The following is a 24965-nucleotide window of genomic DNA, read 5'->3' on the forward strand; positions in this document are numbered from 1 at the left end:
GCAGTCTATGAATAAAATCCTGTACATCTTTACAATCAGAAGAATTCATGTAGGTGTACAGTATCCATAAAGTATCTATACATGCACATGTAATTGCCAAGTGACAATGTTGCTGAAACTAACAAAGTGTTTTCCTTTATCTTTCCTACTTCTGTTTAACATAATTTAATTTTTTTTTGGGGTATTCAGAAATGGAAGAATTGTGGATTAAGTGAAAATCTCCATCTACCACCAAGAAATGAGTTTATTCCAACCAATTTTGAACTTGTGCCAAGAGAAAAGGATGTAAGTTCTGAAGATAAACAAGCTGAGAGATAATTTTCTTGTGAGTCGATGTTTAGTGACTGGTGGACTGTATATAACATGCAGCTCATACTTTTACAGTGTTCTCCTCTGCCAGAAATGATTAAAGAAACCGGTCTGACGAGGTTGTGGTTCAAACAGGATGATAAATTCCTACTGCCAAAGGCTTGTCTGAGCTTTGAGATTTCTAGGTAATCATGACATCATTAGTAAACTCGGGTCAATTTTATGTTTGTATTTTTAGACATAAATTAGACAGCTATGATTAAAGTTTTGGTTTGATAGATACGCAATGGAAGTGTGTTGGGCCCATAACTCATTATCGTCATTGATTGTGAGAGGGTATGGGGGTTGTCCCTATCCGATTCTTTCATGCTTCCTCTCACACTAATGATCGCTTCATACAAACATCTGTGTTAAACCAGAGAAAGGATCTCAAATAAGATTTGTGGGTTATCCTGCCGTTTACCATACATATTGATGTTTAGTGTGTCTTCCCTTTTGAATTTGGTTAAAATTTCATATCTATTGAAAGTTACAATGGTAGATCAACTTGTTGACAGGCGTGGATCATCAGATCAAACAAGGCTGATCCGACTCTGCGGATCAAGTTACTGTAGTAATGATATATATGTATTGTATATTTCAGTCCAGTTGCTTACACAGATCCTACAAACTGCAATATGACTTCACTGTTCACCGAACTCTTTAAGGACGCGCTGAACGAGTACTCGTACGATGCAGAATTAGCAGGACTAAGTTACGACCTGATGAGCACGATTTGTGGCATGGTGGTAAGGTGGTTCAGGAAGTGTGTGTAGTCAATGTTCACTGTAATGTCTACATCTCAAACATGATGTCACCGATTTTAGAAAACATTTAGACAGGAATGGATTAAAGATTAGACAACTCTCTATCTACTTTTTAAAAAAAGCAGTTTGTTGATGCTCTCGCCCATGGAGTGTTGCTCTGTGTTCTTTCATCATAAGCAAACATTGTACCCTGTTTGTCGCTGGAGTTTGTATTCTGGCACAACAACAAAGACTGGTATAGTTTTATGTACATCTGTATTCTATTTTAGCTACAAATGAAAGGTTACCATGAGAAGCAGCCTGTTCTATTGAGGAAGATCCTGGAAAAACTCACTGAATTCAAAGTGGACCCCAAGAGATTTGAAATTCATAAAGAAATGGTGAGTTGTGCTATTTTGTTTAATATTAAACTTCCTGAATCTTCGCTCATGATCCACATTTTTTATTAAATCTCTGTACATCCATCCAGATTGGTGTCTTTGGATTGACATGAGGATTGTTTGGAATTTGTGTATAAATTGGTGCGTTAGGTTTCTATAATTAGAAACATATTAATGAATGCTTTTGGATTGCCTGACATTGGGAGTCAGAGAGGTCTGCCTTTATTTGGTGTCCTCTAGGGATGGGTGTTTTCATCGTCACGATATACCGGTAAAATTGCACATCCCTAATGTCCCCGTTTTCTGCAGGAAATGAATCAATACACGTGAGACTTGTTCTTGACCCTGTATGTTTTTTAACAGCACAGGGGAGGTCTTGGTAATTTCTATATTTTTAACAGTACAGGGGAGGTCTTGGTAATTTCTATATTTTTAACAGTACATGGGAGGTCTTGGTAATTTCTATATTTTTAACAGCACATGGGAGGTCTTGGTAATTTCTATATTTTTAACAGTACATGAGAGGAGGTCTTGGTAATTTCTATATTTTTTAACAGTACATGAGAGGTCTTCGTAATTTCTATGTTTTTAACAGTACATGAGAGGAGGTCTTGGTAATTTCTATATTTTTAACAGTACATGAGAGATCTTGGTAATTTCTATATTTTTAACAGTACATGGGAGGTCTTGGTAATTTCTATATTTTTAACAGCACATGGGAGGTCCTGGTAATTTCTATATTTTTAACAGTACATGAGAGGAGGTCTTGGTAATTTCTATATTTTTAACAGTACATGAGAGGTCTTGGTAATTTCTATATTTTTAACAGTACATGAGAGGTCTTGGTAATTTCTATATTTTTTAACAGTACATGAGATGTCTTCGTAATTTCTATGTTTTTAACAGTACATGAGAGGTCTTCGTAATTTCCATGCTGAGGAGCCCTACCAACACTCAGTGTACTACACCAATAACCTGATGTCAGAAGTCCAGTGGACGAAGACAGAGTTACTAGAAGCAGCTGCAGGTAAGGTCAGGGCGAAGGTCTGTAAGTAAGGTCAGGGCGAAGGTCTGTAAGTAAGGTCAGGGTGAAGGTCTGTAAGTAAAGTCAGGGCGGAGGTCTGTAAGTAAAGTCAGGGCGAAGGTCTGTAAGTAAGGTCAGGGCGAAGGTCTGTAAGTAAGCTCAGGGCGAAGGTCTGTAAGTAAGCTCAGGGCAGAGTTCTACAAATGACAGCAGGTAAGGCCGGGGCGATGTTCTATAAGTGACTGTAGATAAGGCCGGGGCGATGTTCTATAAGTGACTGTAGGTAAGGCCGGGGCGATGTTCTATAAGTGACTGTAGGTAAGGCTGGGGTGATGTTCTATAAGTGACTGTAGATAAGGCTGGGGTGATGTTCTATAAGTGACTGTAGGTAAGGCCGGGGCAATGTTCTATAAGTGACTGTAGATAAGGCTGGGGCGATGTTCTATAAGTGACTGTTGGTAAGGCCAGGGCGATGTTCTACAAGTGACTGTAAGTAAGGTCAGGGCTGCACTGGTTGTTGCAGAAGAACTTTCTATTTTCAGATGTTTAAATATTAATTTTTCCCTTTATTATATAAGATATTTTACCTACTTTGTGTTGTACTCTGATTTTGAATAGATGACAGGTGACTCTTGAAGTCTACATGACTGCAGAAAAACTTCAAGAGATCTAAGAATATAAGTTTTTAAGAGTTGGCTAAATCCAGAAATCGTCTACCTGGCCAATAAAATTAAAGCCTTATACTAACAGGTTCGGTTTAGCTACGGATTTCTTGTGTGTTGAGTGACATGTACCAAACTGACATTGTGTCAAAATCAGGTTCAACGTATAACAAGAACGCTGAACCTGTTTAGTTGTCTTGTTCAAATTTTTGTCTTACTTTTGCGTCTCCAAATTATAGTCTTGATATTAACATCCATGTTTCATACCTTATTCAGTACTAAAATCAATTATCCCAACTTCCTTATCAATACCTAAAGTGCCTCATGTGTAAACTGTAACACTTAATGGTACACGCTACTCATTCACACCATTTAAATCCTCCAGGTAAGGTTTGCTCAGAGTCGATTACCTGTTTGTACACACCACAGAATTTTCAAGAGTGAAATATTAGATATGTATAATGGGAGTTAGATTTTACTTTGAGGGATCAAAAACTTTGAAAGATCAAATGTTTGAAGGATCAGGAATGAATTTGATAACATATTTAAAAAGAAAAAATCGGGACCGAGACTTCACATTGAGAGATAAGAACTTCAAGAGATCAAACATTTGAGAGATCAAGAATAGATTTGCTAAGTTATATAGAAAAAAATCAGGACCAAGACTTCACTTTGAGAGATTGAGGACTTCGAGAGGTCGGAGTTCAAACCATCAAGAGTCACCTGTATTCTGTGTTGAAGCTGCAATTAAATTCTTGCTTATGTTTTTACTAAATTACTGTTACAAATATGTGATATTACAATTTGATATGAAATAAATATTTTCAGATATCACAGCAGAGAAACTGCAGGCCTTCATCCCTGAACTGCTGTCCAAACTATTCATAGAAGCCTTAGTATACGGCAATGTTACTAAACAGGTAAATTATTTATAGAGGCCTTCGTGTAAGGCAATGTTACTAAACAGATAAATTATTTATACAGGCCTTAGTTTATAGCAATGTTACTAAACAGGTAAATTATTTATACAGGCCTTAGTGTATAGCAATGTTACTAAACAGATAAATTATTTATAGAGGCCTTAGTATAAGGCAATGTTACTAAACAGATAAATTATTTATAGATGCCTTAGTTTATAACAATGTTACTAAACAGATAAATTATTTATAGAGGCCTTAGTTTATAGCAATGTTACTAAACAGGTAAATTATTTATAGAGGCCTTAGTTTATAACAATGTTACTAAACAGATAAATTATTTATAGAGGCCTTAGTTTATAGCAATGTTACTAAACAGGTAAATTATTTATACAGGCCTTAGTGTATAGCAATGTTACTAAACAGATAAATTATTTATAGAGGCCTTAGTATAAGGCAATGTTACTAAACAGATAAATTATTTATAGATGCCTTAGTTTATAACAATGTTACTAAACAGGTAAATTAATTATAGAGGCCTTAGTTTATAACAATGTTACTAAACAGGTAAATTAATTATAGAGGCCTTAGTTTATAGCAATGTTACTAAACAGATAAATTATTTATAGAGGCCTTAGTTTATAGCAATGTTACTAAACAGATAAATTATTTATACAGGCCTTAGTTTATAGCAATGTTACTAAACAGGTAAATTATTTATACAGGCCTTAGTTTATAACAATGTTACTAAACAGGGAAATCATTATTTAAAATCGAGGGGTGGGGTAGCAGATAAAATGTAGAATTTGTATGGTATGTAAATGTACAGAATATATAACTGTTGATGCAACTTGATTTTCAGAGAATGTAATTATTTGATTGTAGCAAGCCAAAGAGATTACTGACATGATGGAAAATATTCTGTCTGAGAAATGTGGAACCAGAGAGTTGTTACCCAGCCAATACAAGCGCTACAGAGAGGTCCAGATCCCAGACGGTCAGTCAATAACTCGCTGTCTCTATTGTCAGTTAGTCAATAACTCGCTGTCTCTATTGTCAGTCAATAACTCGTTGTCTCTATTGTCAGTCAGTCAATAACTCGCTGTCTCTGTTGTCAGTCAGTCAATAACTTGCTGTCTCTATTGTCAGTCAGTCAATAACTCACTGTCTCTATTGTCAGTCAATAACTCGTTGTCTCTATTGTCAGTCAGTCAATAACTCGCTGTCTCTGTTGTCAGTCAGTCAATAACTTGCTGTCTCTATTGTCAGTCAGTCAATAACTTGCTGTCTCTATTGTCAGTCAGTCAATAACTCGCTGTCTCTATTGTCAGTCAATAACTCGTTGTCTCTATTGTCAGTCAGTCAATAACTCGCTGTCTCTGTTGTCTGTCAGTCAATAACTCGCTGTCTCTCTTGTCAGTCAGTCAATAACTCGCTGTCTCTATCATCAGTCCTTATTACATGTAACTTACTGACTTATCATTAGTCCTTATTACATGTAACTTACTGACTTATCATCAGTCCTTATTACATCTAACTTACTGACTTATTAACAGTCCTTATTACATGTAACTTACTGACTTATCATCAGTCCTTATTACATGTAACTTACTGACTTATCATCAGTCCTTATTACATGTAACTTACTGACTTATTAACAGTCCTTATTACATCTAACTTACTGACTTATCATCAGTCCTTATTACATGTAACTTACTGACTTATTAACAGTCCTTATTACATGTAACTTACTGACTTATCATCAGTCCTTATTACATGTAACTTACTGACTTATCATCAGTCCTTATTATGTGTAACTTGCTGACTTATCATCAGTCCTTATTACGTGTAACTTACTGACTTATCATCAGTCCTTATTACATGTAAATTACTGACTTATCATCAGTCCTTATTATGTGTAACGTACTGACTTATTAACAGTCCTTATTATGTGTAACTTACTGACTTATTAACAGTCCTTATTATGTGTAACTTACTGACTTATCATCAGTCCTTATTATGTGTAACTTACTGACTTATTAACAGTCCTTATTACATGTAACTTGCTGACTTATTAACAGTCCTTATTACATGTAACTTACTGACTTATCATCAGTCCTTATTACATGTAACTTACTGACTTATCATCAGTCCTTATTACATGTAACTTGCTGACTTATCATCAGTCCTTATTATGTGTAACTTACTGACTTATTAACAGTCCTTATTACATGTAACTTGCTGACTTATCATCAGTCCTTATTATGTGTAACTTACTGACTTATCATCAGTCCTTATTATGTGTAACTTACTGACTTATTAACAGTCCTTATTACATGTAACTTGCTGACTTATTAACAGTCCTTATTATGTGTAACTTACTGACTTATTAACAGTCCTTATTATGTGTAACTTACTGACTTATCATCAGTCCTTATTACATGTAACTTACTGACTTCTTAACAGTCCTTATTACATGTAACTTACTGACTTATCATCAGTCCTTATTACGTGTAACTTACTGACTTATCATCAGTCCTTTTATGTGTAACTTACTGACTTATCATCAGTCCTTATTACATGTAACTTACTGACTTATCATCAGTCCTTATTATGTGTAACTTGCTGACTTATTATCAGTCCTTATTACATGTAACTTACTGACTTATCATCAGTCCTTATTACATGTAACTTACTGACTTATTATCAGTCCTTATTATGTGTAACTTACTGACTTATTATCAGTCCTTATTATGTGTAACTTACTGACTTATCATCAGTCCTTATTACATGTAACTTACTGACTTATCATCAGTCCTTATTACATGTAACTTGCTGACTTATTAACAGTCCTTATTACATGTAACTTACTGACTTATCATCAGTCCTTATTACATGTAACTTACTGACTTATTATCAGTCCTTATTATGTGTAACTTACTGACTTATCATTAGTCCTTATTACATGTAACTTACTGACTTATTAACAGTCCTTATTACATGTAACTTGCTGACTTATTATCAGTCCTTATTACATGTAACTTGCTGACTTATTATCAGTCCTTATTATGTGTAACTTGCTGACTTATTAACAGTCCTTATTACATGTAACTTACTGACTTATTAACAGTCCTTATTACATGTAACTTGCTGACTTATTAACAGTCCTTATTACATGTAACTTACTGACTTATCATCAGTCCTTATTACATGTAACTTGCTGACTTATCATCAGTCCTTATTATGTGTAACTTACTGACTTATTATCAGTCCTTATTACATGTAACTTACTGACTTATCATCAGTCCTTATTACATGTAACTTACTGACTTATCATCAGTCCTTATTATGTGTAACTTACTGACTTATCATCAGTCCTTATTATGTGTAACTTACTGACTTATCATCAGTCCTTATTATGTGTAACTTACTGACTTATCATCAGTCCTTATTACATGTAACTTACTGACTTATTAACAGTCCTTATTACGTGTAACTTGCTGATACTTACTACTGACTTTATGGTCAGTCTTTATAACTTATTCACTTGTGGTAAACCCTTATTGAATTTTTCCTTAAACATAGTTGATTGATTGCATAAAACCGCAATCAATCAATCAAAACATGGATGCTTCTAAATCTAAAGTATAAGAAATTTTAAAAATGATTATTGCATTGTTTTTGTATGCTTTTCCTCCTCATTGTAAATTGCAGTGTTATTTCAAATGCCTTCCTTCATCTGTTTAATGCTGTGGTATTTCTGAACACTTTTCCACCTCTGTTTAATGCTGTGTTATTGCTGAACACTTTTCCACCTCTGTTCAATGCTGTATTATTTCTGAACACTTTTCCACCTCTGTTCAATGCTGTATTATTTCTGAACACTTTTCCACCTCTGTTCAATGCTGTGATATTGCTGAACACTTTTCTACCTCTGTTTAATGCTGTGTTATTTCTCTGTTCAATGCTGTGATATTGCTGAACACTTTTCTACCTCTGTTTAATGCTGTGTTATTTCTGAACACTTTTCCACCTCTGTTCAATGCTGTGATATTGCTGAACACTTTTCCACCTCTGTTCAATGCTGTGTTATTTCTCTGTTCAATGCTGTGTTATTTCTGAACACTTTTCCACCTCTGTTCAATGCTGTGATATTGCTGAACACTTTTCCACCTCTGTTCAATGCTGTGTTATTTCTGAACACTTTTCCACCTCTGTTTAATGCTGTGATATTTCTGAACACTTTTCCACCTCTGTTTTTCCACCTCTTTGTGTAGGTTGTTACTACATGTACCAGACTGACAACAAAGTCCACAAGAGTAGCTCTATAGCCATCTACTACCAGTGTGGCATGCAGGACACATTACCCAACATGTTGCTGGAGTTACTGGTGCAGATTGTGGGAGAGCCATGCTTCAACATCCTGAGGACCAAAGAACAATTAGGTAGGACCAATGTTTTGTTACAATTTCTGTAACATGCATCCATTCAGATCATTGCAGATGCTAAACTCATATATAGATCAGTCTGTAGGAGTGAATTAATGTGCAGATATCATTGATATGATTTCATTTTTGAAAACACATGAGGATATGAACACCGACACGTCACGCCAGCATATTTCATCAAGCGCTGGAATGTTTCATAAAAAGTACATTGGTGTGAAGCTTTGCTGTTTATACCCTCATGTGTTTTCAAAATTCAACATTTCTTATATTTACATTCTACTTTCATTTCTGTTGGAATTCCCCACGATTAAAATAGCCATACTACAATGTATATTTATCACGATTTATACGCACATTGTTCTCAACTGCATCACATTCATGAGGAAATGGCTATCATTACAATTAGGAACGGTATCAAAGGCAAAAACATACAGTATCTGGAAATGTAAATATTGTCTATTAAAAAACATTTCTTAGGTAATCAATCAAATGTACATTGTATTATTTCTTAAAAAAGAGTTAACTTACTTTGAAAATATGACTCATCATAATATGCATGCATGGCCTATAAAGTATATTGTCTATTTATTCGACAGGTTACATTGTGTTCAGTGGAGTGCGAAGAGCCCGCGGAGTTCAAGGTTTACGAGTTATAATTCAGTCCGATCGTCCTCCACAATATGTAGATGACCGAGTCGAAGCTTTTCTACACCACATGGATGTAAGTTGTCTTGTCAATTATGTCGCCTAGGATACATACATGTAACATATAACAGGGTTGTAGTTAATGACAAGAGATGTCGATTTCCCTCTGTAAAAACCATAATGTAGGGAATGAAAGTCACTTCATTATAACTGGTTATTCTTTTCTAAGTGTGTTCATCATAACTGTGTTTCACTGTAATCCTAAACATTTGTAACCCGTCTCCACATCCAGCTGTTCCTCAGTCTCTCACTAATAACAATTCTCTCGTGATGATTTGGATAAACACAGGCAAATACTGAAATTTCTCACTGATAATAATTCTCTCGTGATGATTTGGATAAACACAGGCAAATACTGAAATTTCTCACTGATAATAATTCTCTCGTGATGATTTGGATAAATGTAGGCTAGTGCTACAGACTAAATTTATCAAAGAAAAATTTGCATTCAAAATTTGTAGACCACCATCCAAGAAATGGGAGAGGAAGAGTACGAGAAGCATGTAAACGCTCTGGTCACGAAGAGAATGGACAAGCCCAAGAAGATCAACGGGCAGAATATGAAGTACTGGTCCGAAATCCTATCCAACACGTACAATTTCGACAGAGGTATGCACTGATCATGATTGCCTGAGCCACTGTCAACATAGTTTTGTTATGCCCCCCTTCAAAGAAGAGGGGCATATTGGTTTGTTTATTCTTTAATTCTACTTGTTTGTGATTGTTTTCCTGCAGATGACATCGAGGTCGCGTGTTTGAAGACGATTAAGAAAGATGACCTCATTAAGTTTTTCCAGGTACTGGACTATTTACTTATTTCATATGTACAGTGGGGATGTAAAGGCTCGCTTAATTAAGACATTTCTTTTCGATACTTAATATTATCGAGCGTAATAAAACGTAACAAAATGATTCATTGTAGTGGAGCAGTTGTTTCTGTTTTTCAAAGTCAACTGAGTGTTTTGTGTTTGTTTTAGGATTACATAGCCGTTAATGCACCTCAAAGACACAAGCTCAGCATTCACATCTTACCTGCGACAGAGGAACTCAGTGCAGACGTTTCAAAATCGACTGAGAATGGTGTAGACCTTCTTCCCGTACCTCCAAATCTACCACAGGTAAAATCGGAGTTTAGAACCAAGCACTGTCTATATCACATGTGCGGAATTTGTTATACTCAATGAATTAATATTCAATGAGTAATTACTTTTATCCTTGTGGGAATGAAAATGGCTTCCTTTATACTGGTACTTTTTAATTCATTATAAAAGGGCTCGAAATAATTTATGGTCTGGGGCCGGTAAATTATGGATTTGGGTTAGTGTTTTGTATGGAGCATAAGCCCTTGGATCTAGTAGATTTATATACTTTCTGTATCAGCCCTGTGTTGTGGAAATTGAACTGACATCTACTTTCTGTTTCAGCCCTGTGTTGTAGAAATTGAACTGACATCTACTTTCTGTTTCAGCCCTGTGTTGTGGAAGATGTTGCAGATTTCAAGAGACACTTGGGGTTGTACCCACTCCCAAAACCTTACATAGACATCAGGCGAGCAAAATCAAAACTCTGAGGAACTGGACGATTTGTACCATGTCTTTCTGTGACATTTATCTATTCCAGTCGGAGAACAGTTTTATTATATTAACTACTTTAGGACACTGAGTTGTGATTCTTGGTTTTGTTGATGTTGATGAAGTGATCAGTAGTTGATTAGTTTTAAAATTAGTCAAAATCATGTGGATTTATTTTTATTTTTTTTTTACACCTTTGTGTGGTTCAGGTGGTATTCTTCATAGCAATGAATAGAACACACCCACACACACTCTCAAATGATATGCATAAATACGCATTTGAAATTTACCAAAAACAAAATTAAAAATTCTTGGATCTAATTTAGTATTTTATATTTATACAAATCATATTTATTCATTGGCTGAATTTAAGTAGATGCAATTGACTAAACTTGTCAGCTAATACTGACTGTCAACTGGTATTGAATTGATGCTGTCGATGGTTTCTGACGTTGTCAATGGTTACTGATGCTGTCAGTGGTTTCTGACGTTGTCAATGGTTACTGATGCTCTCGATGGTTTTTGACGCTCGTGATTGTTACTAAGTGTCAGCTGTTACTGACCGTTGTTGGTTTCTGACACTGTCAAACTGTCGATGGTTTCTGATGCTGTCAGTGGTTATGAACTCTGTCGATGGTTACTGACTCTGTCGATGGTACTGACTCTGTCGATGGTTATGAACGTTGTTGACTTTTACGGACACTCTCGATTATCCCCGACGTTGTTGACTTTTACGGACACTCTCGATCATCCCCGACGTTGACTTTTACGGACACTCTCGATCATCCCCGACGTTGACTTTCACGGACACTCTCGATTATCCCCGACGTTGACTTTCACGGACACTCTCGATTATCCCCGACGTTGACTTTCACGGACACTCGAGATTATCCCCGACGTTGACTTTCACGGACACTCGAGATTATCCCCGACGTTGACTTTCACGGACACTCGATTATCCCCGACGTTGACTTTTACGGACACTCTCGATTATCCCCGACGTTGTTGACCATTATTATGACTGATACTGGTTATCTCTGTATTCGTATCAAATAAAAGTGCTGGTATATACAATACATGTTGATGATGAAGTGATAAATTATCAACTCACAAAACGTCTATTGTTTTAATGTGCAGGAAACTTTCTCAATAAATTATCAACTCACAAAACGTCTTCATTGTTTTTATGTGCAGGAAGTTTTATTTTTTTCTGTTATAGAAGTGCGTGACTTTTGTAGAATGATGTTACAAAGTTTGCTGTCTGATTTGTGAATAATTGACAACTCACCAAGAATTGAAAGGAGTTGTCTGAAGAAAACATCGCTCCCAAGAAGTATGTCTCTACTTGCCCGACCCCGGTTCAAAAGATATAGCCCAGATTAAAGTTTATTCCTGAAAGTGTGACTGTGACACTGGGGTCAGGGCAATAGCTCTCTGGACAGTCATTGTGGTGAGCTGAAACTGGGGTTCTGATTTTTTTTATGTGACAACATATGTCAGTTTTTGCATATTAATATGTTTATGTGATATACAAAAGTGTATGCCATATATGGTTGATAAGAAACGTGCTTAAATAAAAATTGTACATACGCCATAAATATGACAACAATGATCATTCTCCATATTATTTACTATACACAGACATCACAAGGAAAACGGATGCAAGAAAGATTTTTAAAACTTGTTTCATTATTAAGTGTGATAATTTATAGGTACATGTATACATATTTGTGATGCCAACTTTCCATAAAGATCAAAGTACAAATTACTTTGACATTATGAACATTCCTGTCTTCAAGAAATTTAATGTCGGAGTCATCTCTAGTATCACGAGGAGGACATCATGCCTTACATATGGACTGGCTGAATCATAAAAATCCTGGGGGGTTTTCATGTCCGAGTTGTTTGAAAAGTTTTTAGTTGTGTTTTTGAAATTGTGTCTACGTGTCCTGTAAATTTAACTTCAGGATGTTCCCGAGACCTGGTTTCTTCTCGAGGCCCTGAAAGAATAACAGATACAAATAATCCCCGCGTGAAATCATTCATTTACTGTTAATTCATATAGCAGCGTGTTGTGAGATTGTGAAAACATGCCTTCATATCTTTGACGAATTTTTGCCATTTCTTCAGTTTGGCCTGTTCTTTCTCGGTATTGCCGTGTTGGAAGTCCTTGACTGACAAAGCCACGTGGAGATATTTCAGGTGTTTACAGGTGTCTGAGAAAATTTATTGCCTCGTTGAAAGATATGTTCATACTGAATTCATGTACAGTAAAACGCGCTTATTGCCAACCTCCAGGGCCGGCGAAAAACAGTTTGTTATAACTAAACTCTATTATATCCAGTAAAATTTTCATTTTTTCCTCTGTTAAAGGAAGAAATATCATTTCACAAGAAGCTCAAATTCATTATAAGCACGTTTTATTGTACTTGATAACATTCATTCCATAAAGGGCATGTGAGCTGACAATGACTGAAATTCACATTTATTGACTCTTATGAAGCTAAATAATTTACATGCTAAATAGGTAGAAACGGAAAAAAATGGCCTTTTTCCCAAAATAGATTTGTTTCAGATTATTTAAGGCATCACAATTTTTTTTTTACGTCAGACTGATTTCAGGTTAACAGAAACTCACTGTAGAAATGCTTGAGAGCATCAGCTGTGACGGGCGTGTGGATGAATGATAGAGACAGAAGGTGTTTCAGTCCGAGGCGGCAGACGGCGACAGATATGTCTGATGTCACTTCCTGGCAGTGATGAAGCTCCAGTTGGCGGAGTCTCTGGCAACCTTTAGCTAATGATGTGAATACATTGAAAATTTAGGAACATGCTCTGTCGTATAAAACATTACTTATTTACATTCCCATATAATGCTTTGCCTTCGATATCTTTACAAATTGTAATGATAGCCATTTCCTCATGAATGGGATGCAGTTGTGAACGAGTGTTTGAATATTGATAACTCAAATGTTATACATCTATTTTATTAATGGCTGGAATTTCTGACAATGAATTTCATTTTTGAAAATACACAAGGGTTTGAACTTAAAGATGCTTCACAGAGCATACTTTTCATTGAAGCACTGTCATGAAGCGTCATAATTCATACCTTCATGTAGTTTCAAAAATGAAATTTATTTCTTAATTATAGCCTGCTGATTTCATGAGAAAGATGGAATTCCTATAATTTACAGCAGGCCTTCCAGTGGCTTTTGACTAACAAAAATAGGGCTTTATATTGGGCACACTTTCTTAACGAATGGCATTATAGAGATTTTATATTGCTTAATATATTGCTTAACGTCCATCTCGAGAATATTTCACTTATATGGAGACGTCACAATAGCCGGTAAAGGGCTGCAAAATTTAGGCCTATGCTTGGCGCTTACGGCCTTTGAGCAGGGAGGGATCATTATCGTGCCACGTACATCTGCTGCAACACAGGACCTCAGTTTTAGCGGTCTTATCCGAAGATCTGTCCCATTTAGTCGCCTCTTACGACAAGCTAGGGGTACCAAGGACCTATTCTAACCTACCGGTAGATCCCCACGGGAAACACATAAGGAAATTTTAAGAATTTATAGTGCTTTTTCCCTAAAATATAATATGAAAGACAGACATACTTATTTTGACAAGAATCGAATCCCTGTTTACCTGCATATGGTTATACAGTCCGTGAAAACAGCGAAAATAAAACAAAAGTAAAGATTCAGCTTCATACTACTAGTATTGTAGTATAATTTTGACATAGATTGAAACATTGAACATTTGGAACTCATCATGCAATTTTGATGAGGAAATTTGTATATGATTTAGTTTATCGTGAAGTTGAGTGATAGCTTACCAATAAGTACAAGTCCTGAAGTTGACTGATAGCTTACCAATAAGTACAAGTCCTGAAGTTGACTGATAGCTTACCAATAAGTACAAGTCCTGAAGTTGACTGATAGCTTACCAATAAGTACAAGTCCTGAAGTTGACTGATAGCTTACCAATAAGTACAAGTCCTGAAGTTGACTGATAGCTTACCAATAAGTACAAGTCCTGAAGTTGACTGATAGCTTACCAATAAGTACAAGTCCATTTATGTCTATATTAGAACTACCAATGCTTAGAGTCTCAAGGTCACAACAAAACTGGGACACAATTTGTAGACACTTGTTTGAAAACTTCTCTTCATTTTCACTGCAATTAAACGTATAAAAGTTCAATAAAGTACAAATTAATTTTCTGGACATGAAGTTCGTTCAAAACTCCAGGATACTGTGTAATTACCATGGAAAAATGGGTTGGATCTTAAGTGTTGTGATGTCCCGACATCCAGCCCCTAAAGCATACATAACATCCGGTCCTAGGGGGGAGAAACTGGACAAGTATTCCACGGTACACAGCATCCGACTGTAAGAACTGGCCAACCACACACTCCTGTCACAGAAGAAAGGAAACAGGCACTGTATTCAGTAATACATACTGGCTTTTTGTATATTTGGATAACTTAATTGAGTGTGGGGTTACTTGGAGGATTTTTTTTTATAAAAAAAACTGACCCATCAATTAAAATGTTGGCACTTTACTTTTTGTCTGGTTTTCATTCACTGTAGTGACAGCATGTATGGAAACTTTGGTGCTTTCATTTTTAGTGAAATTTCTTAATCCACCAAAAGAAAATGAACATTTTCAAAGTGCCGAAACTACACAATTATACAGTTTTATATATTTTTTGTTTGCCATGAAGAATATCACATTTTAATAAGTTTTTCTCTGTGTGTGTAGTTTGTTATACCTCCAAGATCAAAGGTTGAGTCAGACTGATTTTGGTCTGTCTGTAAGTCTGTCTACAACTTATAAACATGGTATTACATACAATACAGATTTCATGAACTGAAGGTCAAGGTTATACAGGTTGTTGTCAGATAAAGATCATGTTCATAGTTAACATACATTACCATTTGGTCATGGAGGGGAAGGGTTGGAATTAGTTTTTAAAACATGCTAATGTTTGCAATTGTTAGTATTTCACAGAAAATGTTGCCTGCCTGGATTTCATTACATAAAATTACAACATGTGGAAGTGATTTTGAAAGAGATCTGTTTAGTGAATTCAATACGTAATTGTTGTCTGTCAGCAAATAATGGAAAGCCTTACTTTTCCATCTGTAGTGGAGAGTCTTACTTATCTGTGTGTAGTGGAGAGTCTTACTTATCTGTGTGTAGTGGAGAGTCTTACTTGTCTGTTAGTAGTGGAGATTCTTACTTATCTGTGTGTAGTGGAGAGTCTTACTTATCTGTGTGTAGTGGAGAGTCTTACTTGTCTGTGTGTAGTGGAGAGTCTTACTTGTCTGTGTGTAGTGGAGAGTCTTACTTGTCTGTGTGTAGTGGAGAATCTTACTTGTCTGTGTGTAGATTAATGGAGAGTCTTACTTGTCTGTGTGTAGTGGAGAGTCTTACTTGTCTGTCTGTAGTGGAGAGTTTTACTTGTCTGTGTGTAGATTAGTGGAGAGTCTTACTTGTCTGTCTGTAATGGAGAGTCTTACTTGTCTGTGTGTAGTGGAGAGTCTTACTTGTCTGTGTGTAGTGGAGAATCTTACTTGTCTGTGTGTAGATTAATGGAGAGTCTTACTTGTCTGTGTGTAGTGGAGAGTCTTACATGTACTTGTCTGTCTGTAGTGGAGAGTCTTTCTTGTCTGTCTGTAGTGGAGAGTCTTACTTGTCTGTCTGTAGTGATTAATCTTACTTGTCTGTGTGTAGTGGAGAATCTTACTTGTCTGTGTGTTTTGGAGAGTCTTACTTGTCTGTGTGTAGTGGAGAGTCTTACTTATTTGTGTGTAGTGGAGAGTCTTACTTGTCTGTGTGTAGTGGAGAGTCTTACTTGTCTGTGTGTGGTGGAGTCTTACTTGTCTGTGTGTAGATTAGTGGAGAGTCTTACTTGTCTGTCTGTTGTGGAGAGTCTTACTTATCTGTGTGTAGTGGAGAGTCTTACTTATCTGTGTGTAGTGGAGAATCTTACTTGTCTGTGTGTAGTGGAGAATCTTACTTGTCTGTGTGTAGTGGAGAGTCTTACTTGTCTGTGTGTAGTGGAGAATCTTACTTGTCTGTCTGTTGTGGAGAGTCTTACTTGTCTGTGTGTAGTGGAGAGTCTTACTTGTCTGTGTGTAGTGGAGAGTCTTACTTGTCTGTGTGTAGTGGAGAGTCTTACTTGTCTGTCTGTAGTGGAGAGTCTTACTTGTCTGTGTGTAGTGGAGAATCTTACTTGTCTGTGTGTAGTGGAGAGTCTTACTTGTCTGTGTGTAGTGGAGAGTCTTACTTGTCTGTGTGTAGATTAATGGAGAGTCTTACTTGTCTGTGTGTAGTGGAGAGTCTTACTTGTCTGTGTGTAGATTAATGGAGAGTCTTACTTGTCTGTCTGTTGTGGAGAGTCTTACTTGTCTGTGTGTAGTGGAGAGTCTTACTTGTCTGTGTGTAGTGGAGAATCTTACTTGTCTGTGTGTAGTAAAGAGTCTTACTTGTCTGTCAACAGGGTGCCGCAGCTGATGATAGAGATGGACTGCAGTGTCGACTCGGTCACCTGTAGAAGTCGCTCCAAGCCAGGCTCTAAACTTCCTCTGATCAAGTAAAGGACAAGCATGGTTTTACAAATTCTAACGCTGCTTTACAGAGATGTCCGTGATGAAAGTAGCTAGGAATGACGATAACTGATATAATATACCTAATGGTGCTTTGATATACATCGTCTGCTTCTGTCTGCCATTGGTCCCTCGGTGAAAGATCTGTCAGTGGCGAGAAAGAACATTCTTGCTATTAGAGATTGTGAAGTGAAGTGAATGTGCATCCAAATTTCTCTTGAATTTTTATATTAATGTACTGTACCATAACTTACTTCTCAAGGTCAAGTGTTTCAAGGCAGTGCACCAGTTGGACAAACTGATAAGGAACTAAACACAAAACACAGTAGAGTGAAAAATTACATAATGAAACAGAGGTTACATAGCTCAATGCATGTCATACAGAGGTGGGACAAAGCCTTGCTGCGATAATCTCAAAAGAAGTACATCTTTTCAGGATCACCTCATGCAAGTTTGTTCCACATGGAATCCATAGCTTTCCTATTGTAAAATTACAGAAATCTATAAATAAACCACTCCTCTGTAAATTGAATTTTGTATGTAGCTACCAAAACAAGACTGAGAGGAAACATCCTAGATCCGATATCTCTCCTTGCAAATCTGGTTCATTTATGACTTTCTTGCTTATGTTGACCACAGTTCATTCATTCATCCAGCACATATTGGCCAGTGCAGCATCCAGAGCATTCATCCAGCACATATTGGCCAGTGCAGCATCCAGAGCATTCATCCAGCACATATTGGCCAGTGCAGCATCCAGAGCATTCATCCAGCACATATTGGCCAGTGCAGCATCCAGAGCATTCATCCAGCACATATTGGCCAGTGCAGCATCCAGAGCATTCATCCAGCACATATTGGCCAGTGCAGCATCCAGAGCATGACTGGCAGTAGATACACGTGATTCGTTTTATAATGGTGATCACAGTAGCCGGGAAATGGACTCCCTCCTAAAACTTTAATTCTGGGTCACTCATCTATAGTCATCTGGATATTAATTGGCTACATGCAGCATCCAAATCATGGTAAGTAGTACTGATAGATCAATACATCATCATTCATCAATACATCATCATTCATCAGTACATCATTCATCAGTATATCATTCATCAGTACATCATTCATCAGTATATCATTCATCAGTACATCATTCATCAGTACATCATTCATCAGTACATCATTCATCAGTACATCATACATCAGTACATCATTCATCAGTACATCATACATCAGTACATCATACATCAGTACATCATACATCAGTGCATCATTCATCAGTACATCATTCATCAGTACATCATTCATCAGTACATCATCATTCATCAGTACATCATACATCAGTACATCATTCATCAGTACATCATTCATCAGTACATCATTCATCAGTACATCATTCATCAGTACATCATACATCAGTACATCATACATCAGTACATCATACATCAGTGCATCATTCATCAGTATATCATTCATCAGTACATCATTCATCAGTACATCATTCATCAGTACATCATCATTCATCAGTACATCATTCATCAGTACATCATACATCAGTACATCATTCATCAGTACATCATACATCAGTACATCATACATCAGTACATCATACATCAGTGCATCATTCATCAGTATATCATTCATCAGTACATCATTCATCAGTACATCATTCATCAGTACATCATTCATCAGTACATCATTCATCAGTACATCATCATTCATCAGTACATCATTCATCAGTACATCATCATTCATCAGTACACCATACATCAGTACATCATCCATCAATACATCATCAGTCATCAGTACATCATTCATCAGTACATCATTCATCAGTATATCATTCATCAGTACATCATTCATCAGTACATCATCCATCATTCATCAGTACATCATTCATCAGTACATCATTCATCAGTACATCATTCATCAGTACATCATTCATCATTCATCAGTACATCATTCATCATCCATCAGTACATCATTCATCAGTATATCATTCATCAGTACATCATTCATCAGTACATCATTCATCATTCATCAGTACATCATCCATCAGTACATCATCTATCAGTATATCATTCATCAGTACATCATTCATCAGTACATCATCCATCAGTATATCATTCATCAGTACATCATTCATCAGTACATCATACATCAGTACATCATTCATCAGTACATCATTCATCAGTACATCATTCATCATTCATCAGTACATCATTCATCAGTATATCATTCATCAGTACATCATTCATCATTCATCAGTACATCATTCATCATTCATCAGTACATCATTCATCAGTATATCATTCATCAGTACATCATTCATCATACATCAGTACATCATTCATCAGTACATCATTCATCAGTACATCATTCATCATTCATCAGTACATCATTCATCAGTATATCATTCATCAGTACATCATTCATCAGTACATCATTCATCAGTACATCATTCATCAGTACATCATTCATCAGTATATCATTCATCAGTACATCATTCATCAGTATATCATTCATCAGTACATCATTCATCATACATCAGTACATCATTCATCAGTACATCATTCATCAGTACATCATTCATCATTCATCAGTACATCATTCATCAGTACATCATTCATCAGTATATCATTCATCAGTACATCATTCATCAGTACATCATTCATCAGTACATCATACATCAGTATATCATTCATCAGTACATCATTCATCAGTACATCATTCATCAGTACATCATTCATCAGTACATCATCATTCATCAGTACATCATTCATCAGTACATCATCAGTCATCAGTACATCAGTCATCAGTACATCATTCATCAGTATATCATTCATCAGTACATCATTCATCAGTACATCATTCATCAGTACATCATTCATCAGTACATCATCATTCATCAGTACATCAGTCATCAGTACATCATTCATCAGTATATCATTCATCAGTACATCATTCATCAGTACATCATTCATCAGTACATCATTCATCAGTACATCATCCATCAGTACATCATTCATCAGTACATCATCCATCAGTGCATCATTCATCAGTACATCATTCATCAGTACATCATTCATCAGTACATCATTCATCAGTACATCATTCATCAGTACATCATCATCCATCAGTACATCATTCATCAGTACATCATTCATCAGTACATCATCATTCATCAGTACATCATTCATCAGTACATCATTCATCAGTACATCATTCATCAGTACATCATTCATCAGTACATCATTCATCATTCATCAGTACATCATTCATCAGTACATCATTCATCAGTACATCATTCATCAGTATATCATTCATCAGTACATCATTCATCAGTACATCATCATTCATCAGTACATCATCATTCATCAGTACATCATTCATCAGTACATCATTCATCAGTACATCATTCATCAGTACATCATCCATCAGTACATCATTCATCAGTACATCATTCATCAGTACATCATTCATCATTCATCAGTACATCATTCATCAGTACATCATTCATCAGTACATCATTCATCAGTATATCATTCATCAGTACATCATTCATCAGTACATCATTCATCAGTACATCATTCATCAGTACATCATCATCCATCAGTACATCATTCATCAGTACATCATCATTCATCAGTACATCATCATACATCAGTACATCATTCATCAGTACATCATTCATCAGTACATCATTCATCAGTACATCATCATTCATCATTCATCATTCATCAGTACATCATCCATCAGTACATCATCAGTCATCAGTACATCATCATTCATCAGTACATCATTCATCAGTACATCATCATTCATCATTCATCAGTACATCATCATCCATCAGTACATCATCATAAATCTGTACACACATCATCCATCAGTACATCATCATAAATCTGTACACACATCATCCATCAGTACACCATACATCAGTACATCATTCATCAGTACATCATTCATCAGTACATCATACATCATTCATCAGTACATCATTCATCAGTACATCATTCATCAGTACATCATACATCATTCATCAGTACATCATTCATCAGTACATCATTCATCAGTATATCATTCATCAGTACATCATTCATCAGTACATCATTCATCATTCATCAGTACATCATTCATCAGTATATCATTCATCATTCATCAGTACATCATTCATCAGTATATCATTCATCAGTACATCATTCATCAGTACATCATTCATCATTCATCAGTACATCATTCATCAGTATATCATTCATCAGTACATCATTCATCATTCATCAGTACATCATTCATCAGTACATCATTCATCAGTACATCATTCATCATTCATCAGTACATCATTCATCAGTATATCATTCATCAGTACATCATTCATCAGTACATCATTCATCAGTATATCATTCATCAGTACATCATTCATCAGTACATCATCCATCATTCATCAGTACATCATTCATCAGTACATCATTCATCAGTACATCATTCATCATTCATCAGTACATCATTCATCAGTACATCATTCATCAGTACATCATTCATCAGTGCATCATCATCCATCTATCTGTACAGTGAGTACACCCACCATCCATCAATGTTTCATCCAATTAGGGCTTACATACTTAGTGGGAATGGAGTCTCTCCAAAACCTTTCACAAGTTCACTCATTTTCTAGTATCTGTGTGTGTGTGTAAACAGCAGTTATCTAGTCTGTATGTGTGAGTGTAAATAGATGTAGTAGTCATTCATACAAGTTTTGACCAGGCAGGGCTTAAATCATTTCTAGAATAGACTTTGTCTGAAATTCTCCAGCACTGTCAGAGATCCTGATGTTGAGGTGTGGCATCAGCTCTGGTGTGAGAGAGCTCAGGGAGTGTAATGGGGATTACTGAATTATTGTTAAAAGTGGAACTTAATTTCCTTCTGCATGAAATGAATAAAAGTGTAACTTAATTCCCTTCTGCATGTAATTAAATGTTTCTTGAACTAATATATTACCTTAGATGAACACTTTCTATTTTCCAGAACCACCCATTTCCATAGTGACCTGTTCCGGCTGACCTTTTTCCACTCCCTACAAACCTGGGCCACAACCAGAAGTGAATCGATGTCCAGAAAATGGAAGATGCTGTGTAAGGCCTGCCTCCTCTTCCTAGTCGCCTCCCTGCGACTCGTCAACACTTTCGTTTCTAAGCAAATAAAATAGGCTTGTGAACAGAAAGGTTAAACATATGAAAATTCTGAAAAATTCTATGAACACAGAAAGTAATTAGGGATATTCGGACTGTGAATTCAGCCTGGCTGGCTAGATCAGTGGTTAGGGCACCTGACTAGTAATGCAGGAGTCCCAGGTTCTATTCCCTGTCCAGCCAAAATATTTCCTCCTTTCCTATATATTACATTTGGTGCTGTTGACCTGACCCCTTCAGTTCAGGTGAAAGTCCTGCCAGGGGCAAAAGAATCTGAGTTGTGTGTCTTCGAGGGTGAAGACAAATTAAAGGATGGAGGAATGTATCAGTTAGAGTTATTCAGACCATGGATATTGGGCTGGGTAGCTTAGTGATTAGAGCACCTGAGCAGTAATGCAGGGGTTCCAGGTTTGATTCCCAGTCCAGCCTTAAGATTTCCTCCTTTCCTATACATTACACCATAAATTTGTTGCTAAAACATTTACAATAATGTTAACACATGTACCATCCATTGTTCTAAAGTTAAAGTTAAGTTTAGAGTAGTCTACTTATTGGGACAGGTGAAGCTTACCCCCCGAGCTGCTGAGAGTCACACTGCAGCTGTCGAGTGTAGACAAGTCTTCTTCATCCTCCGTCTCCTGTGCCTCCGAAAACACGGGCAGTTCACTTGTCTCTCTAAACGCTAAAGAGAATGGTCGGAAGTCTGCCGTGGGAGATACGATGTGATGTGTGTTGATTCCTGGTGAATTTCCTCTGTCTGATATCTCGATACTCTCCCCCTCACTAGCTCCCGAGTGTAGCTGTTTAACTGAAGCCGCTAATGGAAGCATTTCTGCAGATTCTTCCAGACAGTCTTTATCTTTATCAGGATCTTTCACTTTCTCTGGTATCTGTCCCTCTAATTCACTGTTATTGAAAAAATTGCTAAAGTTAGAACTTTGGTTGCTGAAGTCACCGAGATTGGAATTTATGCTCAAGTCTGTCATGAGAGAGGCGTCTTCTGCTTCGTCTCCAGGATCGCCAGAAACTCTGGTTTTCCGTGAAACACTGATGGCCCCTGGGTCATAAAAGGTTTCAGTATTAATTGACGATCCGCCTTTAATCTGTGAATCATTATTTTCTTTGGATTTGTTCATTTTTGTTCCTGATGATGGACTTTTAGACCTGCTATATTTGTTTTCTGACAATTCGTTATCTACAACATTACGCATACCAGGGTTTGGGAATAAATTGTGTCCTGATTCAGAATCGTGCTCAGAATGGGATGATTTGGATAAATCTAGACTTGTATCATCTTTCATGCTCTCATCATCATTTGAAAATAATAACTTCTGTTCCCGAGTTTCTGATATCTCAGGTCGTTGTTTAGAATCTCCTGCATCTCTATTTGAAGTTTTGATAGATTTTAGACTGCTTTCACGGTTCATATCTTTAGAGTTCATACTGGACAAAGATTGGTTGCTAAATTCGTCCTCTGTTACCACTCCAGGTGATTGTCTAGTTCCCATTTGTTTGGCTAAAACACTCTGCAAGTTTTTCTGTGTGTGGTCTGAGAGCGTGGAGTTTTTCTGTGTGTGGTCTGAAAGCGTGGAGTTTTTCTGTGTGTGGTCTGAGAGCGTGGAGTTTCTCTGTGTGTGGTCTGAGAGCGTGGAGTTTCTCTGTGTGTGGTCTGAGAGCATGGAGTTTTTCTGTGTGTGGTCTGAGAGCGTGGAGTTTTTCTGTGTGTGGTCTGAGAGCGAGGAATTTCTCCTCGCCAGTAGTTCTAGTTTACCTCCACTAATGCTAGAAGTTACAGCTCGCTGTCTCTCATCTCCTTCAGAGTTATCTTTCCTTTGACTTCCATGTTTTTCTGATTCAAGTTCTCCACTGCGAGGTGACTCTGGTTTTGGAGAACACACACTCTTCTGAGACTCACTCTTATGAGACTCACTCTTATGAGACACACTTTTATGAGACTCGCTGCGTGTAGAACCTGAAGCATTCTGTGTGGAGTGACTATTCTCAGAAACTGATTTCCCTTTGGAGCCGTTAATTAATGAAGTATATAACAGTGGTTCTTCATGTTTAATATCACTCCTTCTATCAGATTTTCCACTGGACACTCTGTGATGTCCATGTCCCTCTCTGGGTTCCTCCCCACTGCCTGATAACGAGTTCTTATCTGTTATAAAGATCTGCTTGATTTAAGAGTTGAATCAGAAGTAAATGACCTTGTATCTGATTTCTGGATAAAGCTGTCGGTCCTGCTATCAGAGTGTGAATTTCTAGCGAGCTCAGAATGGCTGACAGAACTGGAAATCTCACCCATGTACAAAGATCCTTCTCGGTCAG

The 24965-nt window shown here is 36.7% G+C and overlaps 2 protein-coding genes across 2 annotated transcripts in view; one reads left to right on the plus strand and one right to left on the minus strand.

Moving 5' to 3' along the window:
• Positions 1–11992, plus strand: part of LOC125659579 (insulin-degrading enzyme-like) — a 29295-nt gene extending 17303 nt beyond the window's left edge. Inside the window, exons 15-27 of the mRNA XM_048891295.2 lie at positions 190–285; positions 385–494; positions 953–1097; positions 1385–1495; positions 2402–2522; positions 4010–4101; positions 4984–5095; positions 8376–8543; positions 9143–9267; positions 9713–9860; positions 9987–10048; positions 10229–10369; positions 10720–11992. Of these exons, the coding sequence (XP_048747252.2) occupies positions 190–285; positions 385–494; positions 953–1097; positions 1385–1495; positions 2402–2522; positions 4010–4101; positions 4984–5095; positions 8376–8543; positions 9143–9267; positions 9713–9860; positions 9987–10048; positions 10229–10369; positions 10720–10821 (1533 nt within the window). The 3' untranslated portion in view covers positions 10822–11992. The remainder of the gene's footprint in view (positions 1–189; positions 286–384; positions 495–952; positions 1098–1384; positions 1496–2401; positions 2523–4009; positions 4102–4983; positions 5096–8375; positions 8544–9142; positions 9268–9712; positions 9861–9986; positions 10049–10228; positions 10370–10719) is intronic.
• A 499-nt stretch (positions 11993–12491) lies between these two features.
• The window catches only part of LOC125658541 (CAP-Gly domain-containing linker protein 1-like), an 18708-nt gene continuing 6234 nt past the window's right edge, over positions 12492–24965 (minus strand). The window contains exons 9-18 of the mRNA XM_056150857.1: positions 23206–24811; positions 22444–22634; positions 17703–17757; positions 17532–17592; positions 17329–17427; positions 15101–15250; positions 14892–15010; positions 13461–13619; positions 12917–13038; positions 12492–12822 (exon numbers count right to left, since the gene is read on the minus strand). Of these exons, the coding sequence (XP_056006832.1) occupies positions 12763–12822; positions 12917–13038; positions 13461–13619; positions 14892–15010; positions 15101–15250; positions 17329–17427; positions 17532–17592; positions 17703–17757; positions 22444–22634; positions 23206–24811 (2622 nt within the window). The 3' untranslated portion in view covers positions 12492–12762. The remainder of the gene's footprint in view (positions 12823–12916; positions 13039–13460; positions 13620–14891; positions 15011–15100; positions 15251–17328; positions 17428–17531; positions 17593–17702; positions 17758–22443; positions 22635–23205; positions 24812–24965) is intronic.

This window comes from Ostrea edulis, chromosome 9 (assembly GCF_947568905.1).
Source record: "Ostrea edulis chromosome 9, xbOstEdul1.1, whole genome shotgun sequence".
NCBI lineage: Eukaryota > Metazoa > Mollusca > Bivalvia > Ostreida > Ostreidae > Ostrea > Ostrea edulis.